At 51.1% G+C, this 19,928-nt stretch overlaps 8 protein-coding genes across 8 annotated transcripts; 5 read left to right on the top strand and 3 right to left on the bottom strand.

The window, feature by feature from the left end:
- Positions 1-1,304: 1,304 nt before the first annotated feature.
- Positions 1,305-3,071, bottom strand: Z518_10740 (uncharacterized protein; the record flags this gene model as incomplete). Its single annotated transcript, XM_013411571.1, has 2 exons — positions 1,305-1,892; positions 1,944-3,071. 2 exons carry the CDS (start codon positions 3,069-3,071, stop codon positions 1,305-1,307), a joined length of 1,716 nt encoding a protein of 571 aa, XP_013267025.1.
- Positions 3,072-3,818: 747 nt separating this feature from the next.
- On the top strand, positions 3,819-4,625 carry Z518_10739 (uncharacterized protein; the record flags this gene model as incomplete). The annotated part of the gene is made up of 1 exon (XM_013411570.1): positions 3,819-4,625. One exon carries the CDS (start codon positions 3,819-3,821, stop codon positions 4,623-4,625), a length of 807 nt encoding a protein of 268 aa, XP_013267024.1.
- Positions 4,626-4,881: 256 nt separating this feature from the next.
- Positions 4,882-5,916, bottom strand: Z518_10738 (26S proteasome regulatory subunit rpn11; the record flags this gene model as incomplete). The annotated part of the gene is made up of 1 exon (XM_013411569.1): positions 4,882-5,916. One exon carries the CDS (start codon positions 5,914-5,916, stop codon positions 4,882-4,884), a length of 1,035 nt encoding a protein of 344 aa, XP_013267023.1.
- Positions 5,917-6,866: 950 nt separating this feature from the next.
- Z518_10737 (uncharacterized protein) lies at positions 6,867-9,008 on the top strand (the record flags this gene model as incomplete). Its single annotated transcript, XM_013411568.1, has 2 exons — positions 6,867-7,895; positions 7,941-9,008. 2 exons carry the CDS (start codon positions 6,867-6,869, stop codon positions 9,006-9,008), a joined length of 2,097 nt encoding a protein of 698 aa, XP_013267022.1.
- Positions 9,009-9,442: 434 nt separating this feature from the next.
- Positions 9,443-10,007, bottom strand: Z518_10736 (uncharacterized protein; the record flags this gene model as incomplete). The annotated part of the gene is made up of 2 exons (XM_013411567.1): positions 9,443-9,804; positions 9,857-10,007. The coding sequence occupies 2 exons, from the start codon at positions 10,005-10,007 to the stop codon at positions 9,443-9,445; spliced, it is 513 nt and encodes a 170-aa protein (XP_013267021.1).
- A 1,104-nt stretch (positions 10,008-11,111) lies between these two features.
- Z518_10735 (uncharacterized protein) lies at positions 11,112-12,920 on the top strand (the record flags this gene model as incomplete). The annotated part of the gene is made up of 1 exon (XM_013411566.1): positions 11,112-12,920. The coding sequence occupies one exon, from the start codon at positions 11,112-11,114 to the stop codon at positions 12,918-12,920; it is 1,809 nt and encodes a 602-aa protein (XP_013267020.1).
- Positions 12,921-14,124: 1,204 nt separating this feature from the next.
- On the top strand, positions 14,125-16,224 carry Z518_10734 (uncharacterized protein; the record flags this gene model as incomplete). The annotated part of the gene is made up of 2 exons (XM_013411565.1): positions 14,125-15,669; positions 15,724-16,224. The coding sequence occupies 2 exons, from the start codon at positions 14,125-14,127 to the stop codon at positions 16,222-16,224; spliced, it is 2,046 nt and encodes a 681-aa protein (XP_013267019.1).
- Positions 16,225-16,556: 332 nt separating this feature from the next.
- Positions 16,557-19,497, top strand: Z518_10733 (uncharacterized protein; the record flags this gene model as incomplete). The annotated part of the gene is made up of 3 exons (XM_013411564.1): positions 16,557-16,743; positions 16,798-17,513; positions 17,566-19,497. 3 exons carry the CDS (start codon positions 16,557-16,559, stop codon positions 19,495-19,497), a joined length of 2,835 nt encoding a protein of 944 aa, XP_013267018.1.
- Positions 19,498-19,928: the final 431 nt, after the last annotated feature.

Genomic DNA, 19,928 nt, shown 5'->3' with positions numbered 1-19,928 from the left:
GCGTCGCGAGGAAGGGAGCAAACTTCCCTTTCTTTCTTTTTTTTTTCCCCCCCCCTTGGGTTGGTGGTGCTCTGCTGAGCCCCAGTAGGTTAATTCGGATGACAAGGCTTAGAGCGTGAGCGAGCTGACAAAGAGTCGAGATGATGGAAAATGGTATTCGACGATGGGCACCGGGTTAATCGGGTTGTGTTTGTGATAGTGAGGAGTTATTTTAGAGTGGTGAATGATGGAATGTTTGAGGATTACTGGTGATGGAGGTGATGGGAAATTGAGATGAAAATGGATATGGTGCCAAAGTCAAGCCAGGTTGGGGTTAGAGGTGGTCAGCCATTCAGACTCAGCGTTAACTAACCGCACAGCTGCAGCAGCGTGCCCGTACTTTCTTCTAGGGGAAGCCTGTACAGTAGGTAATGAAGTCCCCCCTTAAATGGAGGCCATCCCAGGCATGCACCTTTTTTTTCTAGGTGCAGTGCCCAAGCAGGCACTTAGCCATCCCAGATGCCATGCAACAGTGGAGAAGGGTGTTTTCCTGCTTCGATGTTTCTCTGCTTCTCTGCGCAACAGTTACTGGAGTAAGCGAAATCATCTGCCAATCGCATGGCATCTTCGGGAGCCTAAGGCCTAAACAGGCCCATCCGCCCATGCATCTGAGTTCCTTTTCTTAGATCCCGTCCACCAACGACCGTGCTGTCTGACCCTCCCGCTAGCAACTCTGCCTCAAGTTCGAGGCCTTGAATTGTGATGATCCTCCCCTTGGAGCCACTGCCAGTGTTCCATCAGAGTGCCATCCCCCATCCATCCAGAGCCAACCGCGGCTGTCTGACACCTATTCAGCCTCTCGGCTCCTCGTATCACAGTGCATATAATCGCCGTCAGACGACCGTCTCACTCCTCTTCGTTCTACTAAGCAACTTCAATATCGAACATGATACATCTGCTAATGCGCCCCGTGCTCCATTCTTTTGAGCACACTGCAAGATACACGGATCATTTACCTCTTATGGCCGGGACGTTTCAACCTCCCAGCTTCATACATATCCCATTGCTTGATCCCATTCTCATCACTGCAGAATCGGCAACACGTTGAAGAATACAGTGTCTATTTGAGTCAGCTCTCAGCCTCAGGCCTTGACATATTACTATCTACTTCCCAAACACACCCAAACTTATCCATTGTACATGAAGGGAGATGATTTTTGCTATTCCTCACCTCGAAGGATTCACACTGTTCCTGGGCTGAAGTCCCATAGTATGTTTGTACACCCAAGCCGACAATCTCCAACGTTTGCAAAATCAACCTCTGTTCACTTCTTCTTCTCCTCTTCTTTGTTCCTGCCGCCAAAAATGCCAGAGAACCATCCACCCAGCCTCATATTTTTCATTGCTTCTTCCTGGAATCTTTTCTCCTCGGCCTCTTTTTCAGCCAGCCATTTCTCCCCCTCTTCCTTGATCTTCTTCTCAAATTCCATGTACTGTTTCTGTCCGCGTTCTCGGATCTGATCCCAAAGCATCTTCCCTTCTCCCATTGATTCATCGGAATCTTGTGACTTCAATCCCAACATCGATGTGAGACCTGGCACAGTTTTCTTCGGTCGCCCTTTCCGCTTTTCCGCTTCCTGTGCTTCAAACTTCTGCCGCAGGAGCTTTATTCGTCGATCGAATTCCGCCGGGATATAAGTTCCCTCGAACGACTTCAACACTTCTCTTACATCTTCAAATCCCATGGTGGCCAGGTATTCCAAAAAGGGAATGAATTGAACTAAAGTCTGGTCGTTGACGTCGCCAGTCCACTTAGGCAGAACAATCGCATTTTCCGGTTGATGCTTGACGTGGTGTGGGTCAGTGTCCATGATCAACACCCTTTTCAGGTCTCGATTAAGGTACGAGAGATCCTGCATCATGTCAGCACTGTCGTCAGGCTCAAGTATTCAACTAAGCCTTACCTTGATGTAGCCGCCGTCCTTATACAGCGTGGCTTCACGGAACAGCGGCCACCGAATAGTCTGGTAAGGGTCGAGCTTCCGCAACACTTGCTCCGCCATAGTCATCGGTTGACTGGTGAACAAGACAATCTCGTAGTAGGCCCCAAGGTACCGCAAGAAATAATCCACCCCAGGTCGTTTGGCGATTCGCCATCCTTTCTCGCGGGTCCACTCCGAATGAATCAACATATCCTCAAGGCTGATGACAAGCGTAAAGGGGAAGCGGAGGTTCGGATCAGGATCTTCGTCAGGTAACAGTTTGGTCGTCACAGGGTCTCGATAATAGCTCATCATCGACCCGATCCGAGTCTTGAGCCGATTATAAAACAGTCCGATTCCCCAACCGGACGGCGTATCCGCGTGTGCTTTCTCCTCCTCTTCATTTTCCCAGTTCCGTCCAAGATAGACGGTGGAGCCTACTAGACTCAGTCCCATCACGATATACATGTATCTGAAAACCGCGTCCCTTTTCCGGTCGCTGGAGGAGATGTACTCTTGCCGAGGAATATCATCGCCACCACGCCCACGTCCTGCTCCGCTTGGCAGCTCTTCCGATGGGTCTTCGGTGATGTTTAGGCTTGACGGGGATGAGGATTGTTTTGCTCGGGCTTGTTTGAGTTCCGCATCTAGTGTTGATGGAATGCCTTGTGTAAGATCCGGGAGCGGCTGTCGGGGTTGACTTTCTGGCTCTTCCGGTTCAGGCTCAGGCTCAGTGTTTTCGGGGACTTTTCGTTGCTTGTCTTTTTCCCCCATAAAAGTTCTACTCGATTGGGATACTGATTCAGAGACTTCGTCAATGTCTCGAGTGGGATCGACGCCAAAAGACTCCGATGCCGACGGTTGGTCATTTTTCGAGGGCTCCGCAGAGAGAGGAAAAGGGACTCGGCGTAGAGGTTCTTTTGGCTGCGTGGATGGTGAAGGTGTATCTCCGTTGGAGTTCTTGGTTGTACTGGGAATCTTGCAGTCATCACCTCGAACGCCTTGATCTCGCCGGTAATATCGCAATGGAGCCTGGGGGATCGCCTCTCGAACCAGCAGCGGTCGGACTGGTCGAGGCCTCACGAGAGGCAAGACTGCACGTCTGAGCATCCTGACATCAGGGTTACCTCAAAGAAAGATGTGCAGAATGGTACGATACTCCTGGGACCGAAAGAGTGTCGCTGGTGTCGCGATTCCAAGGCTATTCAGGAAAATCCTCGTTAAAGCCATTTGTCTGCACCTGCGCCGCCAAAATTCTATTCGACTCCAACTGCGCCTTGGCAGTTTGAGCGATCAAGGGTCAAGGATACGCCTTTTCCAGTCTTCGCTTACAAAACACGTTTTTTTCAGCAGCTGGAACTCCTCCATACAGAATTTACATAGCGGATTGATCGTCGGAAACAGGATGTACCATCTGTAGAAAGATAAAGAGGAAGACTCGTCCTCGAATGATAGAATACAACTTGAAGGCGGCGTCACTCTCGTCCCAAACGGGTTAACAAGCGGAGTAAACCTTGCGCAACTTTATTGCTCATCCGCTTCTTCTCTTCTTCCCTCAACAAAGAAAGTTGAATACCCCAGAATTATTTGACTCGCCGTCCACAGGCTCATATGTTCGAAGAGTTGTATTAGCTGGGCAGAGTGAACACATCAGTCGTTCTCCTCAAGAGCACACGAGAGGCCAACGAGCCCATGATCTTCAAGTCGCCCCGTAAGGACGCAACATCCTCCTCCTCCGACGACACGATGAGTGTGTAAAGCGCCCCTTGGAAGAACCCAAATCTGGACTCCTGTGTGCGTGTGTGTGTGTGATCCACTCCACTCTCCATCGGAGTTTCGCAAATATATACCTTTCCGATGCCGGCGTCGTGGCGAGATGGTCTCGTCAACGCCTTTCCGATCCCGCAAGGTCGGGTGAAGCTGAAAAAAGGTTCGAAAGCTAATAATAATATCGACACAATATGTGATGCGCTGGGGGAGGCTCTTGATGAGACATTCTCGGCTCCTCTTCGAGATCCATTTCCATTCTTCGAACTCCCGGCGGAGATCCGTAACAGGATCTACCGACTGGTCCTGTTTAGCCCAACGGGCTCTCAGGGCGCAGATGGCAAACCAAAACCTCGCACCGCGATCCTCACCACGAGCAAGCGCATGCATCAAGAGGTTTCATATATTCTCTACAGCTCGTCGAGCTTCCGAATCTTCCCACTGCAGGATTTTGAATCCGCACCAGTCGTCCAAGACCTGCCTTTAAGGTACCGCAGCATGGTGACCAAGTTGGAAATGGTCGTGGGATCAGACTGGACCAGACCGCCCAAAACCTGGCGTGTCAGCAGATTGCTGGCGAAACGGCTGGGAAAATTGTCGGCAGTACGGACCCTCAAAATTTTCGTCACACTCGATCCGAGCCAGCCCATCTTCGAGCCGTATTGGGTCTCGTTCGACTTCTACACCGATTTCTGCGGGAATCTACTCCGCGATGTCCTATCCAGTATGCCGCATCTTATGGCCATTGAAATGGATGGGTATTCTAGTGTTGATACCACAGGACCATTAGTTTCGCGGCTCCGGGCTGAGGCGGAAGCTCAGGGGAAAACATGTACATTAGGACCTACGAAATTGCTCGCCACTCCGACTGGATTGAACCCGTTCTTCTGCCAATGATATGATCCCTAAGCATTTTTAGCCATCGAGTCTGCTTGTGGTTTTGAATTTGCAAGTTCGGCATTCCCCGCGATGGTAGTAGTGCCCGATTGAACCCTCCGTGGTAGCCAGTTCGGAGACCTAGACCAAGATCCGGACTCGGTTTCATACCTGTCTCTCGTTCTTGAGCAGCCAAACGCCATGCATGCCATGATATCTGTAGATACAAGTTACAAACTCTGATCGGAGTCCTGCCCAATTATGCCACCGAGACCACTCATAGCTCCTCATCCACATCCATCAAGCCATTCTCGCCATCCTCGCCATTCTGATGCCCATGTCCATTTGTCTGCTGTGCCTTCTTTGCCACACTAGCCTCCTTATCAATCATTTGTCTCGAGACCGCGACGATGTTGTCTTCAATCAACCGCTGCCCAACGTCCTCGATATGCTTCTTCGGGTCGACTTTGCCCACATACCGGGTCCTGAGTTGCTCAGCAGTCAATTCGTTTTCTTCTCGGACCCTGCGCTCGTAGCCTTCGGCGAGGTGGACGAGTTGTTGCAGGCCTTCTTCGTTGCGCTTGCGCTCACCCTCAAAACTGTGTGGTAATTCAAGCCCTTCAGTCCAAACTTCTTTGTGTAGGTTCATCAACATGTTTTCCTCCAAGCCCGTTTTGCGATATTGAATGCCGATGCTGTAGTAATGTCTGTTCAGACCGTGAATCAGAGCTTGTATAGACGGCTTGTTCAGGTGACCAAGGTTGGATGTAGTCTGACGAGGTTCCTGGCCCAACATCATCGTTTGAGGGTTGATGAGTCGGAACGCGTCAATCACGACTTTGCCTTTGACCGATTGAATGGGATCGACGACAACAGCCACGGCTCGAGGGGTGAGTTGTTCGAACGATTGTTGGGTGTTGATATCGACGCTTGAAAGCCAACAGCCAAAACCAGGATGAGAATGATACCAGCCGACAACAGTTTCTGGTCTACCGGTTTGCCGAAGCATGTCCATCATCTTTGTCTGAAATACCGGATCGACAGATTCGACGCTGACAGAGGTTCCTGATTGGGGCATCGCAAAAACATCGACGACGCGGACTGTAAAATCATCGACAAATTCCCCAAGCATTAAGCCCATGACTTCCATAGGTACACCAGCGCGGCCATGCCGCAGCATCTTTAGTAGAGCGAGGGAAGAAATGTAAACAGTCTCTGAGTTATCGACGAGATTCGTGTCTCCGCCGGGGGCTCCTTGGTGACCGAGTCCCATGCCTTGTGCGGCAGCAAGCATTCGATTGAATCGCTCCATTGTCGATTATTGAGAGAAAGGGGAGGATAGAAGAAGTTGAGGAGAGACAAGGTATTATAAATTCAGGCTCGTGGCGCAAATACGCCACGAGGACAGATGAATCGTTGGTCCGGGTGAGAGTCCAGTCGAGAGGAGAGAGGAAATATTCGACGGCGATAGAGAGGAAGAAGAGGAGGACACTCAGGAGGGCATTGAATCTGTCGTTGTGATGATTGAATAAACAGGCACGAGAAAGACGCAATTGTTTGTTCTGTCGGTGGTTAAAAGCGGAAGCTGGACTGCGATGGGATCTGGGTGGCTACTTGACTGCGCGTTTCTGGCGCCTGGAGTCCACAGCAGAGCCCCACAGAAATTTGGCATCGCAGTTATTAGCCACGATACTCCTTCCTTCTAGCACACAGTGAGAAAATACTTCCTTAATGGAGAGAAACAGTCATGACGAAGAGTCATAATCCAGCATGTTTCATGGCATGAACATGAGCATAGAAGTCCGTCCAGGGTGATTACTGACGTGCTGAAATCCATCTTTAAAAGCGGCATGATGCACTAACATAGTCACGTGGAGCTAGCTACGGTAGACTTTCTCCTCCGCTCAGAGTTGGAGATCAAATGCCATCGCATTTCACCCTCGCGACAACTCTTTCGACGAGATTCCCAAAAACGTAGATCTTTAACTTGACTGTGCTCCTCATCACTTTCCTCTGCTGATCTGTGGCGCATCAGCTAGTTCACAAATCTTGGTGCTCGGACACTGTAGCGCGACAGTCCACCTCAAGTCTCCCCTGTGGCTGGTCCGGGACAATCGTTCGCCGTTTGACCTGACCAGCACAGCTGGCATAGGTTTCGCAAAAGACAGCATCGTTGACGGAAAGTTCTCCTCACAAAATTCTACACTCTCGGCGCAAAGGCCTTTCGGTGACATTGTCTCTGCGCCCGGCGCCCGTCTCGCGATGTCGTTCGCCCCAGTCGATCCCCCGAACCTCCGGCAAGACAATAAGAAGAGAGTAGCATACTTCTACGACTCAGATGTCGGCAACTATGCATACGTCTCGGGCCATCCCATGAAACCTCACAGGATACGACTCGCCCATTCCCTGGTGATGAATTATGGTCTCTACAAAAGAATGGAGATTTATCGCGCAAAGCCAGCCTCCAAGTACGAGATGACACAATTTCACACCGATGAATACATCGATTTCCTGGCAAAAGTGACGCCTGACAACATGGATTCATACCAAAAGGAACAACAGAAATACAATGTCGGAGACGACTGTCCGGTCTTTGATGGTCTTTTCGAGTTTTGTGGCATCAGTGCCGGTGGTAGTATGGAAGGCGCGGCAAGACTGAACCGACAAAAAGCAGATATTGCAATCAACTGGGCAGGTGGCCTACATCACGCCAAGAAGAGTGAGGCCAGCGGTTTCTGCTATGTCAACGACATTGTCTTGGGGATTATCGAGCTGCTCAGATTCCACCAAAGGGTCCTCTACGTGGACATCGATGTCCACCATGGTGACGGTGTTGAAGAGGCTTTCTACACCACTGACCGAGTCATGACTGTTTCTTTCCACAAGTACGGAGAATACTTCCCGGGCACCGGTGAACTCAGGGATGTCGGAGTTGGCTCGGGCAAGTATTACGCCGTCAATTTTCCTCTTCGAGACGGCATCGATGATTCCTCTTACAAGGGCATCTTTGAGCCTGTCATTCGAGCCACCATGGAATATTACCAGCCTTCAGCTGTTGTTTTGCAGTGCGGTGGCGACTCTCTCTCTGGCGATCGACTGGGCTGCTTTAATCTCAGCATGAAGGGCCACGCAAACTGTGTTCGATTTGTGAAATCATTCAACCTGCCGACGCTCATCCTTGGTGGAGGTGGGTATACCATGCGTAATGTTGCACGAACCTGGGCATATGAAACGGGTTGCTTGGTCGGCGAACACATGCCGGCAAATTTGCCATACAACGACTACTACGAGGTGAGGAATACTCTTCCAGTAACTGACTTGTCTAATATACTCTAGTATTATGCTCCTGACTATGAACTCGATGTCCGACCGTCAAATATGGACAATGCGAACTCCAGAGAATATCTCGAGAAGATCCTGACGCAAGTCCTCGAAAACATGAGGAGAACTGCCCACGCACCCTCGGTACAAATGACCGACGTCCCTAGAGATTCGCTCGGGATGAATGACGACGACGAAGCAGCTCTCGACGATCTTGATGAAGATGAAAACCCAGACAAGCGAATAACAGAGCGCAAAGCAGAGAAATATGTCCAGAAGAATGGAGAGCTGTATGATAGCGATGATGAAGAAATGGATGACATGAACGGTCGACCATCTTCCCGCAAGAGGCGTGCCCTACAGAATTACCGCCACATTATGGATGTCGGAGGCAATGATTCAGGAATGGAAACGAATAGTGGAATGGGCACACCTCAGCAAGGTTCCAGTCTACCAGATGATGCAGATGAGATGAATGTGGATGAACTTGATGATAAGGCCGCGCCGACTCCCAGCCCACCCGCCGAAGCTGTCAATGGTTCTGCTGCAGTTTCAGGACCACGGTCGCCCGCTCAACCACCAGCCGAGGATGGAGATGAGGACGTCGAAATGAGAGAAGCCGATGCGAATGATGAGGCACCCGAAGCCACAACCGATGCTCAACCGATCGAAGAAGAATCAACTATCACAGTTCAACAACAGCGAACGCCCCCAGCCTCACCGCCTGAGTCGCACCCTCAACAAGAACAAGAACCTACACCGGCCACTACCACCACCGTTGCTGATGAAGTCCCAACTGACAGCGCTAATATCGCTCCTGCTGCTCCAGATCCAACTCCAGCCCCAGCCACTGAGGCGGCGACCGAGACCGATGCGTCAACGACACCAGCCATCACTGCATCAGAGACAGTGACCATTGAGCCCGAAGCAACTGATACTATGGCAGAGGAGGCAGAAATCAAAAAGGAAATAACTGGCGATGATGAGGTGGCCAAGGCCCAAGAAGGAGGGCGTATGTGGAGAGAGGTAGCCAATGCAGATGGCGAGGCAAGGGCAGAAGCTGCTACCAAGGCTGAGGAGTAGTGCTTCTGGGTGGCAGGCTTTAGCATGAAATTCAAGTAGTCCAATGTACGATATAAGCAGGGAGTCTTGTCATGATAACAGGTGCTTCCTTTACAATTAGGGAGCTTGAGTGTTCTAAATAGACGAGAGTTTTATTTTCCCGGCCGGCCATCTTTGCAACTGGCGAGCGCATTGAATTGGAACTTCGAGTATGGGAAGGGAAACAAAAAAAAAAAAAAAAGGAAACTGGGGATCATTTTCGCAATACGGGCTTTGGACGAAATGGAAATACAGTGTTCCATGTGCGATTCAGAAGAGCAATAGACTACTCGTCGACGATCCTCAACACCACCTTTCCAGGTCCCCGACGACCACGGCTCTCGACCAACTCCGTCGCCTCACAGCCGTTTTTCAGTGGAAATACCTCATCAATCGTCCGCGCAACTTTCCCTGTGTCATGGGTTGGCCCAGCACTTCAAGCTCCGTGCCGCTCGGTTGACGATGAAGAATTCAACGCCAATGTTCGCAGAGGCACGGGATCGGAGCATTTGCTCGGATATTTTTAGACCGTAGACTGCGATGGGCGCGACAATGGTGACAATTTTGCCACCATGCTTCATGACGAGTGATGGCGAAAGAAGGATGGGTTGTAATGTGTCACCACCGGTGCAGTCAATGACGAGGTCGACGGGTGCGAGACCCTGAGTTTGGAAGGATGCTGTGATCGAGGTGAATTCTGGACTGGTGTAGTCAATGATGTCGTCGGATGAGGCGAGGAGGGAGGTGATTTGAGGACGCGACGAGACACCGCATATCGCTATAACATAAAAGCCAGACGCTGTAGCAAGGTAAATGGTCGGTATTCCTACGCCCCCCGAGGAGCCAGTGATCAGCACTCTCTTGAGGATTGTCATTATTGACGGGATTGAGAGAAATGAGAAGGATAGGTCCCCGTGCGCAAACAGCGCTTGATACGCGGTGAGGCCTGACAGCGGCAGGGTCGCGAGCTCTTCGTCTCATATATCATCCGAGGTGGAGGGCCGCGCACGGGCGAGGCTGAGTTCGGTTTCGAATGCTATGGCAAACGTAGAAGCGGCGCCATCGCGGTCGAAGTCCAGCAGACCCCGTACTCAATCGCCGGAAGAGAACTTAGGAAATAAAGGAGGCGCAGAGGTTGAGGGCTGAGGCGGGAGGATTCGTTCGACGATGCCAACGACATCGTCGCCGGGGACAGCGGAACCGAAGTGGTGGAGCGTCAGGTCAGTTCGCCGCGGGTGAGGGCAGTCGTGAGAACGCGGATAAGATATGTATGTTCTTTAGGAGGATGGAGTTTAGAATAGCCTGTTGCTGTGTATTGTAGGTCAGAGGGGGAGGCGGGTTCGTCTGGGAAGCGGAATGGAGGTGGGAAGATGGAAGGTATTGCCACAATCGTCTGGCATTTGGTTTGGGCGCCTACCTATGAGGCCGCTGTCGCCGCGGAGGAGAGCAGTATGCTCTTTCCTCTCTGGTGCACGTACTTTCCCGCATATCTCGAGTGCATTCAGAAAGCAAGCACCTTTCCAGGAAAATGAAAATCCAATGAGGAATTACGGCAATTATAGCCTTCGTCGCTTGCCGTGTCAAAAGGCTTGATTTTGATCGTGGGCCAGTAGAATGCTGGAAACGTGAAAGCAGGTTGATGAGCTAACAAGGCCCAGCCACAAGCCCGTATCTTGGGTTGTCTGAGCAGCTTGGATTCCGCCCCAATCGCATCACAGCGTGGCACCATTCGTGATAATCAATCACCACCTTTGGACCACCGCAGCTTCGTTCCCTGGTTTTTGTTTTCTGCCTGCGCTGGTCTTTGCTAGTTAAACTTACCCCTTTTCTGTCCTGCGGATTGGGACAATTGTTTTTCCGCAGATTGATATCATTTGCTCTTACCGTATCCACTTGCTCGCACTATTTCTCGAGGGGGTGACATGTTCAGCTGAACCCCATTTCCGTCTGACCTTATCCTCAACCTCCATCCACCAGATATTGCACACACGCTTTCGATCGTATAGCTTACCTCCGCCGTCGTCTGCTCTTCCTGCGAGTCTCAATCTTCCTAGATCCCGCGGGGGATCAAAGGCCTCGATCAACATGCCTTTCTCCGATTTCTTCACGAGTCCGGCTTCCGTTCAAAATCGACATATATCTGGAACGTTGGTCGCCCGAGATCAGTTCTCCTTGGCCGATAATGCCATTCGCGCCTTCCAAGAGAAGCCTGCTCGACACTCGGGACATCCAGACTTCGGCCACCTTTCGCTCCTCGTTTTCGAAGCTGTATTAGAAGTGGTCTGTGTCAGTTTACCAGGATATATCGTGGCAAGACAGGGCATGTTTGACGCCGAAGCACAAAAGTTCCTGGCAAATCTCAATGTCATATTGTTTACGCCCTGCCTGATCTTTACCAAGCTGGCGTCGCAGCTGACCGCGGACAAGCTGGCAGAGTTGGCTATCATCCCCGTCATCTTCATTGCTCAGACCCTGGTCTCGTACCTGTGCGCCTTGGTCGTTGGGAAATTTCTCAAATTTAAGAAGCGCCAGGCAAACTTCCTCATTGCCATGGGAGTGTTTGGAAACTCCAACTCATTGCCTATATCGTTGGTGTTGTCCCTGTCAAAGACACTTAAGGGGTTGCACTGGGATAAAGTGCCCAATGACAATGATGATGAAGTTGCTGCTCGAGGGATCTTATACCTTCTCGTTTTTCAGCAACTTGGCCAACTACTCCGCTGGAGCTGGGGCTACAATGTCCTCTTGGCGCCACCAGAAGCGTACACGGAGGCAGAGGGCGGAACGAAAAGAGAGGACAGTGTCGAGAGGGGCAGGGGCGAGTACCGAGATGATGTCGACTCGGACCACGAACAACGCCGACTCCTCAGTCCCAATTACGATGGTGATGGAGATAGTAGCGATGACTTTGAAGACGATGACGATGAGATAACTCGGATCGGCACCGAATCCCCTTCTGCATCCAAATCTGACGGTCTCAAAACCCCTCGAACTCCACACAAATCGTCCGCTAGGTCCTCAAGAAATTCTTCTCATCGAAATTTGAATGGATCCGCCAGTGTGCCAGATCTCATGCCTACTCTCACCAACGGGATGGCGACACCTCTCCACCATCTTGACTATCCGGCGTGGCTGAAGACTTTCGATCAGAAGAAGGAAGATGAAAATTGCGGAGGCGTCAAAGGCTACATCAACCAAGGAAAGAACTTCATCAGATATCATTATCTAAGGGTCGATCACGTCATTCGCTCGAAGTCCACTGCGGCGTTTGAGTCTCTTCCTCGACCTATTCAGAAGTTCCTGTCGGCAGGTTCCGCCAAAACGAAGGGATTTCTCGCCGGGGTGTGGGAATTCATGAACCCGCCTCTGTGGGCCATGTTGATTGCTATCATCATTGCTTCTATTCCTAAGCTTCAACATCTGTTTTTCGACGACGGGACATTCCTGCGGAATTCGGCCACGCGAGCAGTCGAACAGAGCGGTGGTGTTGCTGTACCTCTTATCTTGGTCGTTCTCGGTGGCAATCTCGCTCGCAACACGATCCCCAAGAATCTACCAGGTGACATTACTGACCCCAAAGAGGAAACGAAACTCCTCTACGCCTCATTGGTCGCTCGAATGGTCCTTCCGACCATCATCATGGCGCCTTTACTGGCCCTGACTGCTAAATACGTCCCCGTCAGCATTTTGGACGACAAAATTTTTATCATCATCTGCTATCTGCTTGGCGGTTCGCCGAGTGCCCTCCAGCTGAGCCAGATATCAGCCACGAATAACGTCTATCCCGGAATCATGTCCAAAATCCTGTTCCACAGCTATGTTATCTGGATTTTGCCGTCCACGCTCATCCTCGTGCTGCTCGGGCTTGAAACGGTAGAATGGGCGACATATTGAGACAATCAAGTTCTTGTTCATTGAGAGAGTCCATTGGAGCCTCTCTGGAGCGTGGTTTTGGCCATTAAAAGGCGTTGACCGCGTCTGGTGGTGACTGGGTTAGCGGAAATTGTAGCAGTCGGATCATGGACAAGGACGAACACCACTGTATTCTGTACCGATTAGAGTTATAAACATGATAATCAATGGTTCCAGTATAATGGCTTTGGTGGTGGTGATTCGAACTTGTGTGAGTATAAAATGTATGGCACAGCAGGAAATGGAGCGGGCAGAACCCCAGAAGAACCCAGGGAGTCTTGATATGGAGCACTGCAGGTCCAAGTGCAGATGCAGGAATTCCTTGCTGCCCTATGGGAAACACCATGGGAATACGGTGTACCCCAGTAATATTCGGTCAATTATGGGTCCTAGTACCGATGTTGGCGACTTAACCATGTGCTTGTGCCAAGTATTTGGTACTTGAATCGACCGGCTATGACACGTAAGATCGCAAGTATTTTTGGTACAATATCCAAGTTTCTTTATACATACGTGGAGCGTCACCCGCTCCCCCTAGGAATTCATGCCCGGCCAACTCACTAAGTCCCATACCTGGGACACGTACATATCACGCGCTGCAAACCTGCCCGACCAACAAACTTGGTAGAGCAGTCAATCGCAAAGCCAGTGATCGACACATCTGCGTATATTTACGGCCATACCGGGGAGGGGGGGGCCCATTATCATACTGCATACGATTCAAATCTTTTTGCCCTCTCCACCTCCAAAATCCAATTCTCCCTCCGTCGAGCTCAAATATTCCCTGGTTTCCTCCCTGCGAAACAGCTCATTTTGTAACACCTCACCCTCACACATGCGGTGCGGCTCTGATATCTTTGCCTCAAACTCTATCCTCCACCTCGCCCTCCCTCTGTTCTCGCCTCCCGGCTCTGCCTCTTCGGGCAAAAACAAGAAGCCACCTGCTTGCTCAGCACCTACGTCTTTCCCCTTCCATCGAATGAGAATAGCTCGACAACATCTCAACCTCGCCTCTTCCTCCCTCTACTCTCCCTCATACCATATCCACCGTTCTGTAAGCTCATCACTGAGCTGGCCGACCATTTCCTCTGCGCCCTCCCCCCCCCGCATGCTGCGTTGAGAAAGAACTGCATCGGCGCACCCGTGCAGCCAACACCACCACTACCCCCTTGGGATCTTCGTCTCCATGGACGACACAACTCCCCAGCAGCCGTCCCCTCCCGACACCTTCAGAAATCCAGACGAAACCCGGGCCGAGTCTTCTTCTGATGCCTCCCAAACTTCTTCTCCCGAAACAGTGTGCAAACCTCCCTCTTTAAACTCCCCCAGCGGCAGTATGGCATCCCCCATAAGCCCCTCCTCAGCCCCTCTCGGCCCTACCAATGCAGCGCGGAGGCCAGGACCGCTCCCAAGCCGCGCCAGCGGACTGAATTCAGACATCCAAGCAAAAATGAAGGCTTTTTCTCTGTCCCGTCAGGGAGCTCCTCCCCCTTCTGCACAAAACATGAGAGGTGGACTACCTGGTCAACAGTCCACTGGTCCCGGTCCCGGTCCTGGTCGATTTGTTGGCTGCCCGATCACAGGAGCTCCTCCATCTTCTCCTACACAACCTACGGCCAATCTCCGTCTTCCCCCGGGCCTGAACCGTCCAAACGCTCCGAGTTTTGGTGGCTCGCCATCTCCAGTCACGGGAAGCCCCCGAATGATGAGTCCTCAGGCTCCGATGGGTGGTCTGGCAGCCAAGCGGGGACTCAAGCCTGGAGGGATGAAACTGTCTGATGCGCAAAAGCCGGTACCCCCTGGCGAGAAGGTTGAAGAACAGGACACGGGATCTCAATTCAACAAATACTCAAACATCGTTGACACGAAGAAGGGGACGCTGAATTTTCAGAACAAGGCGGTTATCCATGGAAGTGGGATTGACTTTGCTGGGGGGAGCACCTTCTCGATTTCTCTGGACGAAGTGGATACCATCGCGGAGCTTGGAAAAGGAAACTACGGAACGGTCTTTCAAGTGAGACATGCTCGACCGAGAATGAGAAGACCTGGTTTAGGTCTGCGAGGCAATATGGTACGGCAATCATCCGCTTCGGCGGCAAAGGAGGACGAAGAGCCGGAACCACAGTCCCGGTCCTCGGGAACGAGCGGTCTGGTTATGGCAATGAAAGAAATACGGCTTGAATTAGAAGACTCGAAGTTTGCGGCCATCATTATGGAGCTGGACATTCTCCACCGTTGCGTGTCACCCTTCATCATTGATTTCTATGGCGCGTTCTTCCAAGAAGGCTCGGTCTACATCTGTATCGAATACATGGATGGCGGTTCGGTCGACAAATTGTACGGTGATGGAGTTCCCGAAGGAGTGCTCAAGAAAATCACGCTGTCAACGGTGATGGGTCTCAAATTCCTCAAGGATGAACACAACATCATCCATCGAGATGTCAAACCGACAAATATCCTGATGAACACACGGGGTCAAGTCAAGATATGTGATTTTGGCGTCAGCGGCAATCTCGTCGCCTCAATAGCCAAAACCAATATCGGCTGTCAGAGCTACATGGCTCCAGAGCGAATCTCCGGAGGTGGGATGGCTCAAGTCGGGGCGAGCGGAGGCGGCACCTACAGCGTTCAATCCGACATCTGGTCACTGGGTCTCACCATCATCGAGTGCGCGCTGGGACGATATCCCTACCCTCCGGAAACCTACGACAATATATTCAGCCAACTAAGCGTAAGCAGCACCCTCCTGACAGGACTGTGGAAAAAGCTAACTCTTGGCCCATAGGCCATTGTGGATGGAGCACCTCCAGACCTTCCGGCTGATAGATTCTCCGAAGCCGCAATCGACTTTGTACGGGGATGTTTGAACAAGATTCCCCGATTGAGACCAACGTATGCAATGCTTCTTCGACACGCTTGGCTCGCGCCATTGATGAAGCCGCCCACGATTTCTGAGGATGCTGAAGCGGAACAAGCAGCCGAAGCTGGCGTCGAATCAGCCTTTGCCAACGGATCGACGCCTGATACCGCGGACAAAGAAGTGGCAGACTGGGTGAAAAGTGCTCTTGAACGAAAGAAGGCGGGCAAAATGGCGGTCGGCAAGAAACCGGCGTTGCACGAGGCGCCTTTGGACGCCGTTCCTGGCAGCCCTCTTCTTACTCAACCTGAAAGAGTGCCTCTGGCCGAGGACAAAATGGTGACAGAAATTAAACCAAATTCTGGGGTTCGGGTCGAGTCTCCGGACTTGACAGCGGCGAAAGTACACAGTCTAGATTTCGCAACATGAACAAAATGATTGTTGGAAGAAAAAACGACACGGTTTGATGATACGGGAGATAGTGTAACGATAACGAGAAACGAAAATGCATTTGGTAGAAAACTGACATGCTCGGCCTCTCTTGGTCCGTAGATATGATGTCCAATTCACCTGAAAGGGAACAAGCGTTGTTTTCCAATGATGTCAGCGGTCTCACGTCCAGGATGCTTCTCACCACCGCGTTTTCTTCCAACACGTCTCGGCTCCCCTTGTAATGCTTCACGCCGTTGTCCTCACCAGAACCAATGGCGGCTCCTTGATAATGCTGGAATTGTATTCCCTCGTCTCGTTGCTGAGCAAGAATGCCTGGGCTTGTCCGCAGATTGCTGATCTGGGCAACCGTGGACGGACTCGTCCTCCAAGCCCACGGCCCCGCCGAACATCACAAGGCCATCCAAATCGACTATAAGCACCGCCAGATCAAAGAACTCCAAAAGAATGACGTGGGAGGCAGGAAAGGGCCTCCGCTGGAGGCCCACGGCATCATAGGTTAGGATTCTGGGTCGCGCCGAGACGATTTGGTAGCTCAGTCTTTCTTTACAGGACTGCTTTCGATTGCATCATCCTTCTTTCTCATTGCCATAACTCAGCGGGAGCAAGTCGCTCAAATCTTTGGAAAACCAGTCTATGTCATTACAGACGTTGCCCTACTTCCACTATCCTCCCAGACGGAGGCCGATCGTGCTGCCACCACTGCTCTCGCATCCCAGGGATCCAATTCCTCGACATCCGGCTCTGACTCCGATCTCAGCGACGCCGACGGAGAGGATGATGTGGCACCGGATGATACAGAGCCTGAGACGCCCATCGACACCAAACCCAGTCAACGGCGAGGTTCTAGCGCCACCAGCATTGCTAAAGATGTCATCGCACACCGTGGCCAATATGGGCGATTTGCTTCTCACTGGTTTTCTAAGCAAGGCTGGGGGGTCGGACGAAATATAAGCAATCCTCCTGCTTCTTCTAATCAGAAGGGTCTTTCTGCTGGAGGCCCCTCAACTGCCGGAGGTGATGCGGCGGCCGCCGCAAATCTTTCAGACCCCAAAAATGACCCCCAAGCAGTGAAAGAGGCCAACGACGCTGCTCAGACGCGAGCTACCAGTTCTGTCACAGACGCTCTTCCTAAAATCCTGCGGACTACGAGGATGATCTTGACGTCGGGCAGCTTTTTCTTTGCTTACGAATTTGATCTTACACGAAGACTCGCGCTCACGAACGGAACTGTAAAGGCCCCGTCACGGGAGACTCTCGATCCATTGGTAGGTCGATAGTCTGTGGGGCAATATATACAAAGAGTACTGACAGGCCTAGTATTTTTGGAATCGACGACTGGCCACACCCTTCCTGGACGCCCGGCAGGATTCATTTCTCATGCCAATATTGCAGGGCTTCGTCGGCCAGAGAGTGTTTGTTGTTGAAAAATCAGCATTCATGGATGAACCATCAGCTCGTGTGGTCTCCGCTGAGCATGAAAACGAGTCGGCGGGACCTGAACATGCGATGAACCATGCGAAGCAAAGTCTTGCTAGCACGGGTGGGAATAGACAGACCTACCTTCTGACTTTAATATCTCGACGGTCCGTACCACGTTCCGGATTTCGATATCTACGGCGAGGAGTCGACGATGAAGGGAATTGTGCGAATGCTGTCGAAACCGAGCAAATCCTATCTTCCGCTGACTGGTCTCCTGGCCGGCGAATACGGTCTTTTGTCCAGATACGTGGTTCTATACCTCTTTATTTTTCCCAGTCACCTTATGCGTTCAAGCCTATTCCCATGCTTCATCAGTCGGTGTCGAAGAATGAAGCGGCCATGAAGAAGCACTTTCAGGATCTCAAGAGACGATATGGCGGAGTGCAGATCGCTTCTCTCGTGGATAAACATGGTGGGGAGATCATCATTGGAGATGCCTACGAGAAAGCCATCCGATCTTTGCAGGAATCCGACCCGCTGCAAGACGTCCGATTCGAGTGGTTCGATTTCCATGCAGAGTGCCGCGGTATGAAGTTTGAAAATGTGTCCAAACTCGTCCACAAGCTCGAAGATGAAATCATGAGTTATGATGAGACGGTTGTATCAGGGCAAGGCGTCGAGAAAACTCAATCAGGTATCATTCGCACGAATTGCATGGACTGTTTAGACCGGACCAATGTTGCCCAGAGTGCCTTTGGACAGTATATGTTGCAGAGAGACTTGGCCAGGGAAGGATTTGAAATCGATTTGCTACATGATCAGAGCACGACTTGGTTCAATACTCTATGGGCTGACAATGGAGATGCCATATCTCGGCAGTATGCATCCACGGCCGCGTTAAAGGGAGACTTCACCCGAACCCGACGCCGGAATTATCGTGGAGCACTAAACGACCTCAGTCTAACCTTGACTCGATACTACAACAACATGGTGAATGATTATTTTTCCCAGGCTGTTCTCGACGTTCTCCTGGGCAACATGTCTTGGAAGATTTTTGAAGACTTTGAGAGCACGGTGATGAGTGCCGACCCCGGTATTTCAATTGATCAGGTGCGGGAGACCGCCGTCGAAAACTGTGCCAAACAGGTGATTCAAGAAAAGGATGAAGATCTGATTCACGGATGGACGATGCTGACGCCCGCTCACGAAAACACTTTGCGAACCATCCCATTCGAAGAAGCGGTTGTGCTGTTGACGGATGCCGCTCTCTACTGCTGCAGATTTGATTGGACGACCGAGAAGTTGGCTTCGTTTGAGAAGGTCGACCTTCGAACGGTTTCAAAAATCCGGTATGGGACGTACATCACGTCCACATTAAGTGAACGACAGATGAAAGAAGAACTCAATGCTGGCATAGTCGTCATGTATCAACCCGGAACAGAGAGCACCATTCGAACAAACACGAGGTCTCTACAAAACTATGTGGCACCAAAATCCGATATGTCTGAGAATCGAATTGACGGAGGCACGGGCATACTCTCCTGGCTGAGTCCGAGCTCGCCTCCATCGTCCAGGATTCTAGCAATGAAAGTGATTCCCGTCGCCTCGGGTCCGGATGGAGTCGATTCCAATCGAAATGAGCCAGTTTTGACAATTGCTGAAAACATTGCAGATGAGATTCGATGGGCAATAACCGGGTCCGCAGATCAAGAGGAAGACCAGGGCAATCTAGTAGAGCATCAAGCTATCATCTCACTAGCAGAAGCAAAGAAGCGAACAGGATACCTTGAACAATTAGGCCATTCGATCAAGAAGTTGGTGTGGACATGAAAAAAGGTGAAGGTGGACAAAGACGCTGACAGCCTCGTCGGGCACAAAAGAAAGAAATTAAAAGAGGTAAAGTCTGTCTGGCGGAGAGGCTGCCAAAAAGATATCCTAGAAGCTGCTATGTCTCAAAGCCGGAGCAAACTATTACAGAGTGGCAACCTTTTTTTTTTTTTTTTTTTTTTTTTCCCTCTGGACAAGAGATTGTGGGAACCCGCGCAGAATGTTAAAGATGCATACCAGATGTACGGGGAGGTTTAACGGTGCTAGCAGTTTACTAGCACACTGGTACATGGATCCACCCAGTAGAGAATAAGGGTCCCGCCGCCCGGACGAGGCGACTAACCGCCACTAAAGTTTGCCTTTACCCAGGGCCTCACTAAAAAGTAAAAGTCAACACCTCCTTGCGATGCGGAGCAGGAATTTCCATTAGGAAA

The sequence above is a fragment of the Rhinocladiella mackenziei genome, assembly GCF_000835555.1.
Source record: "Rhinocladiella mackenziei CBS 650.93 unplaced genomic scaffold supercont1.10, whole genome shotgun sequence".
NCBI classification, from domain to species: domain Eukaryota; kingdom Fungi; phylum Ascomycota; class Eurotiomycetes; order Chaetothyriales; family Herpotrichiellaceae; genus Rhinocladiella; species Rhinocladiella mackenziei.
The sequence above is the reverse complement of the archived record's forward strand: the minus strand, read 5'-3'. Positions and strand labels throughout refer to the sequence as shown.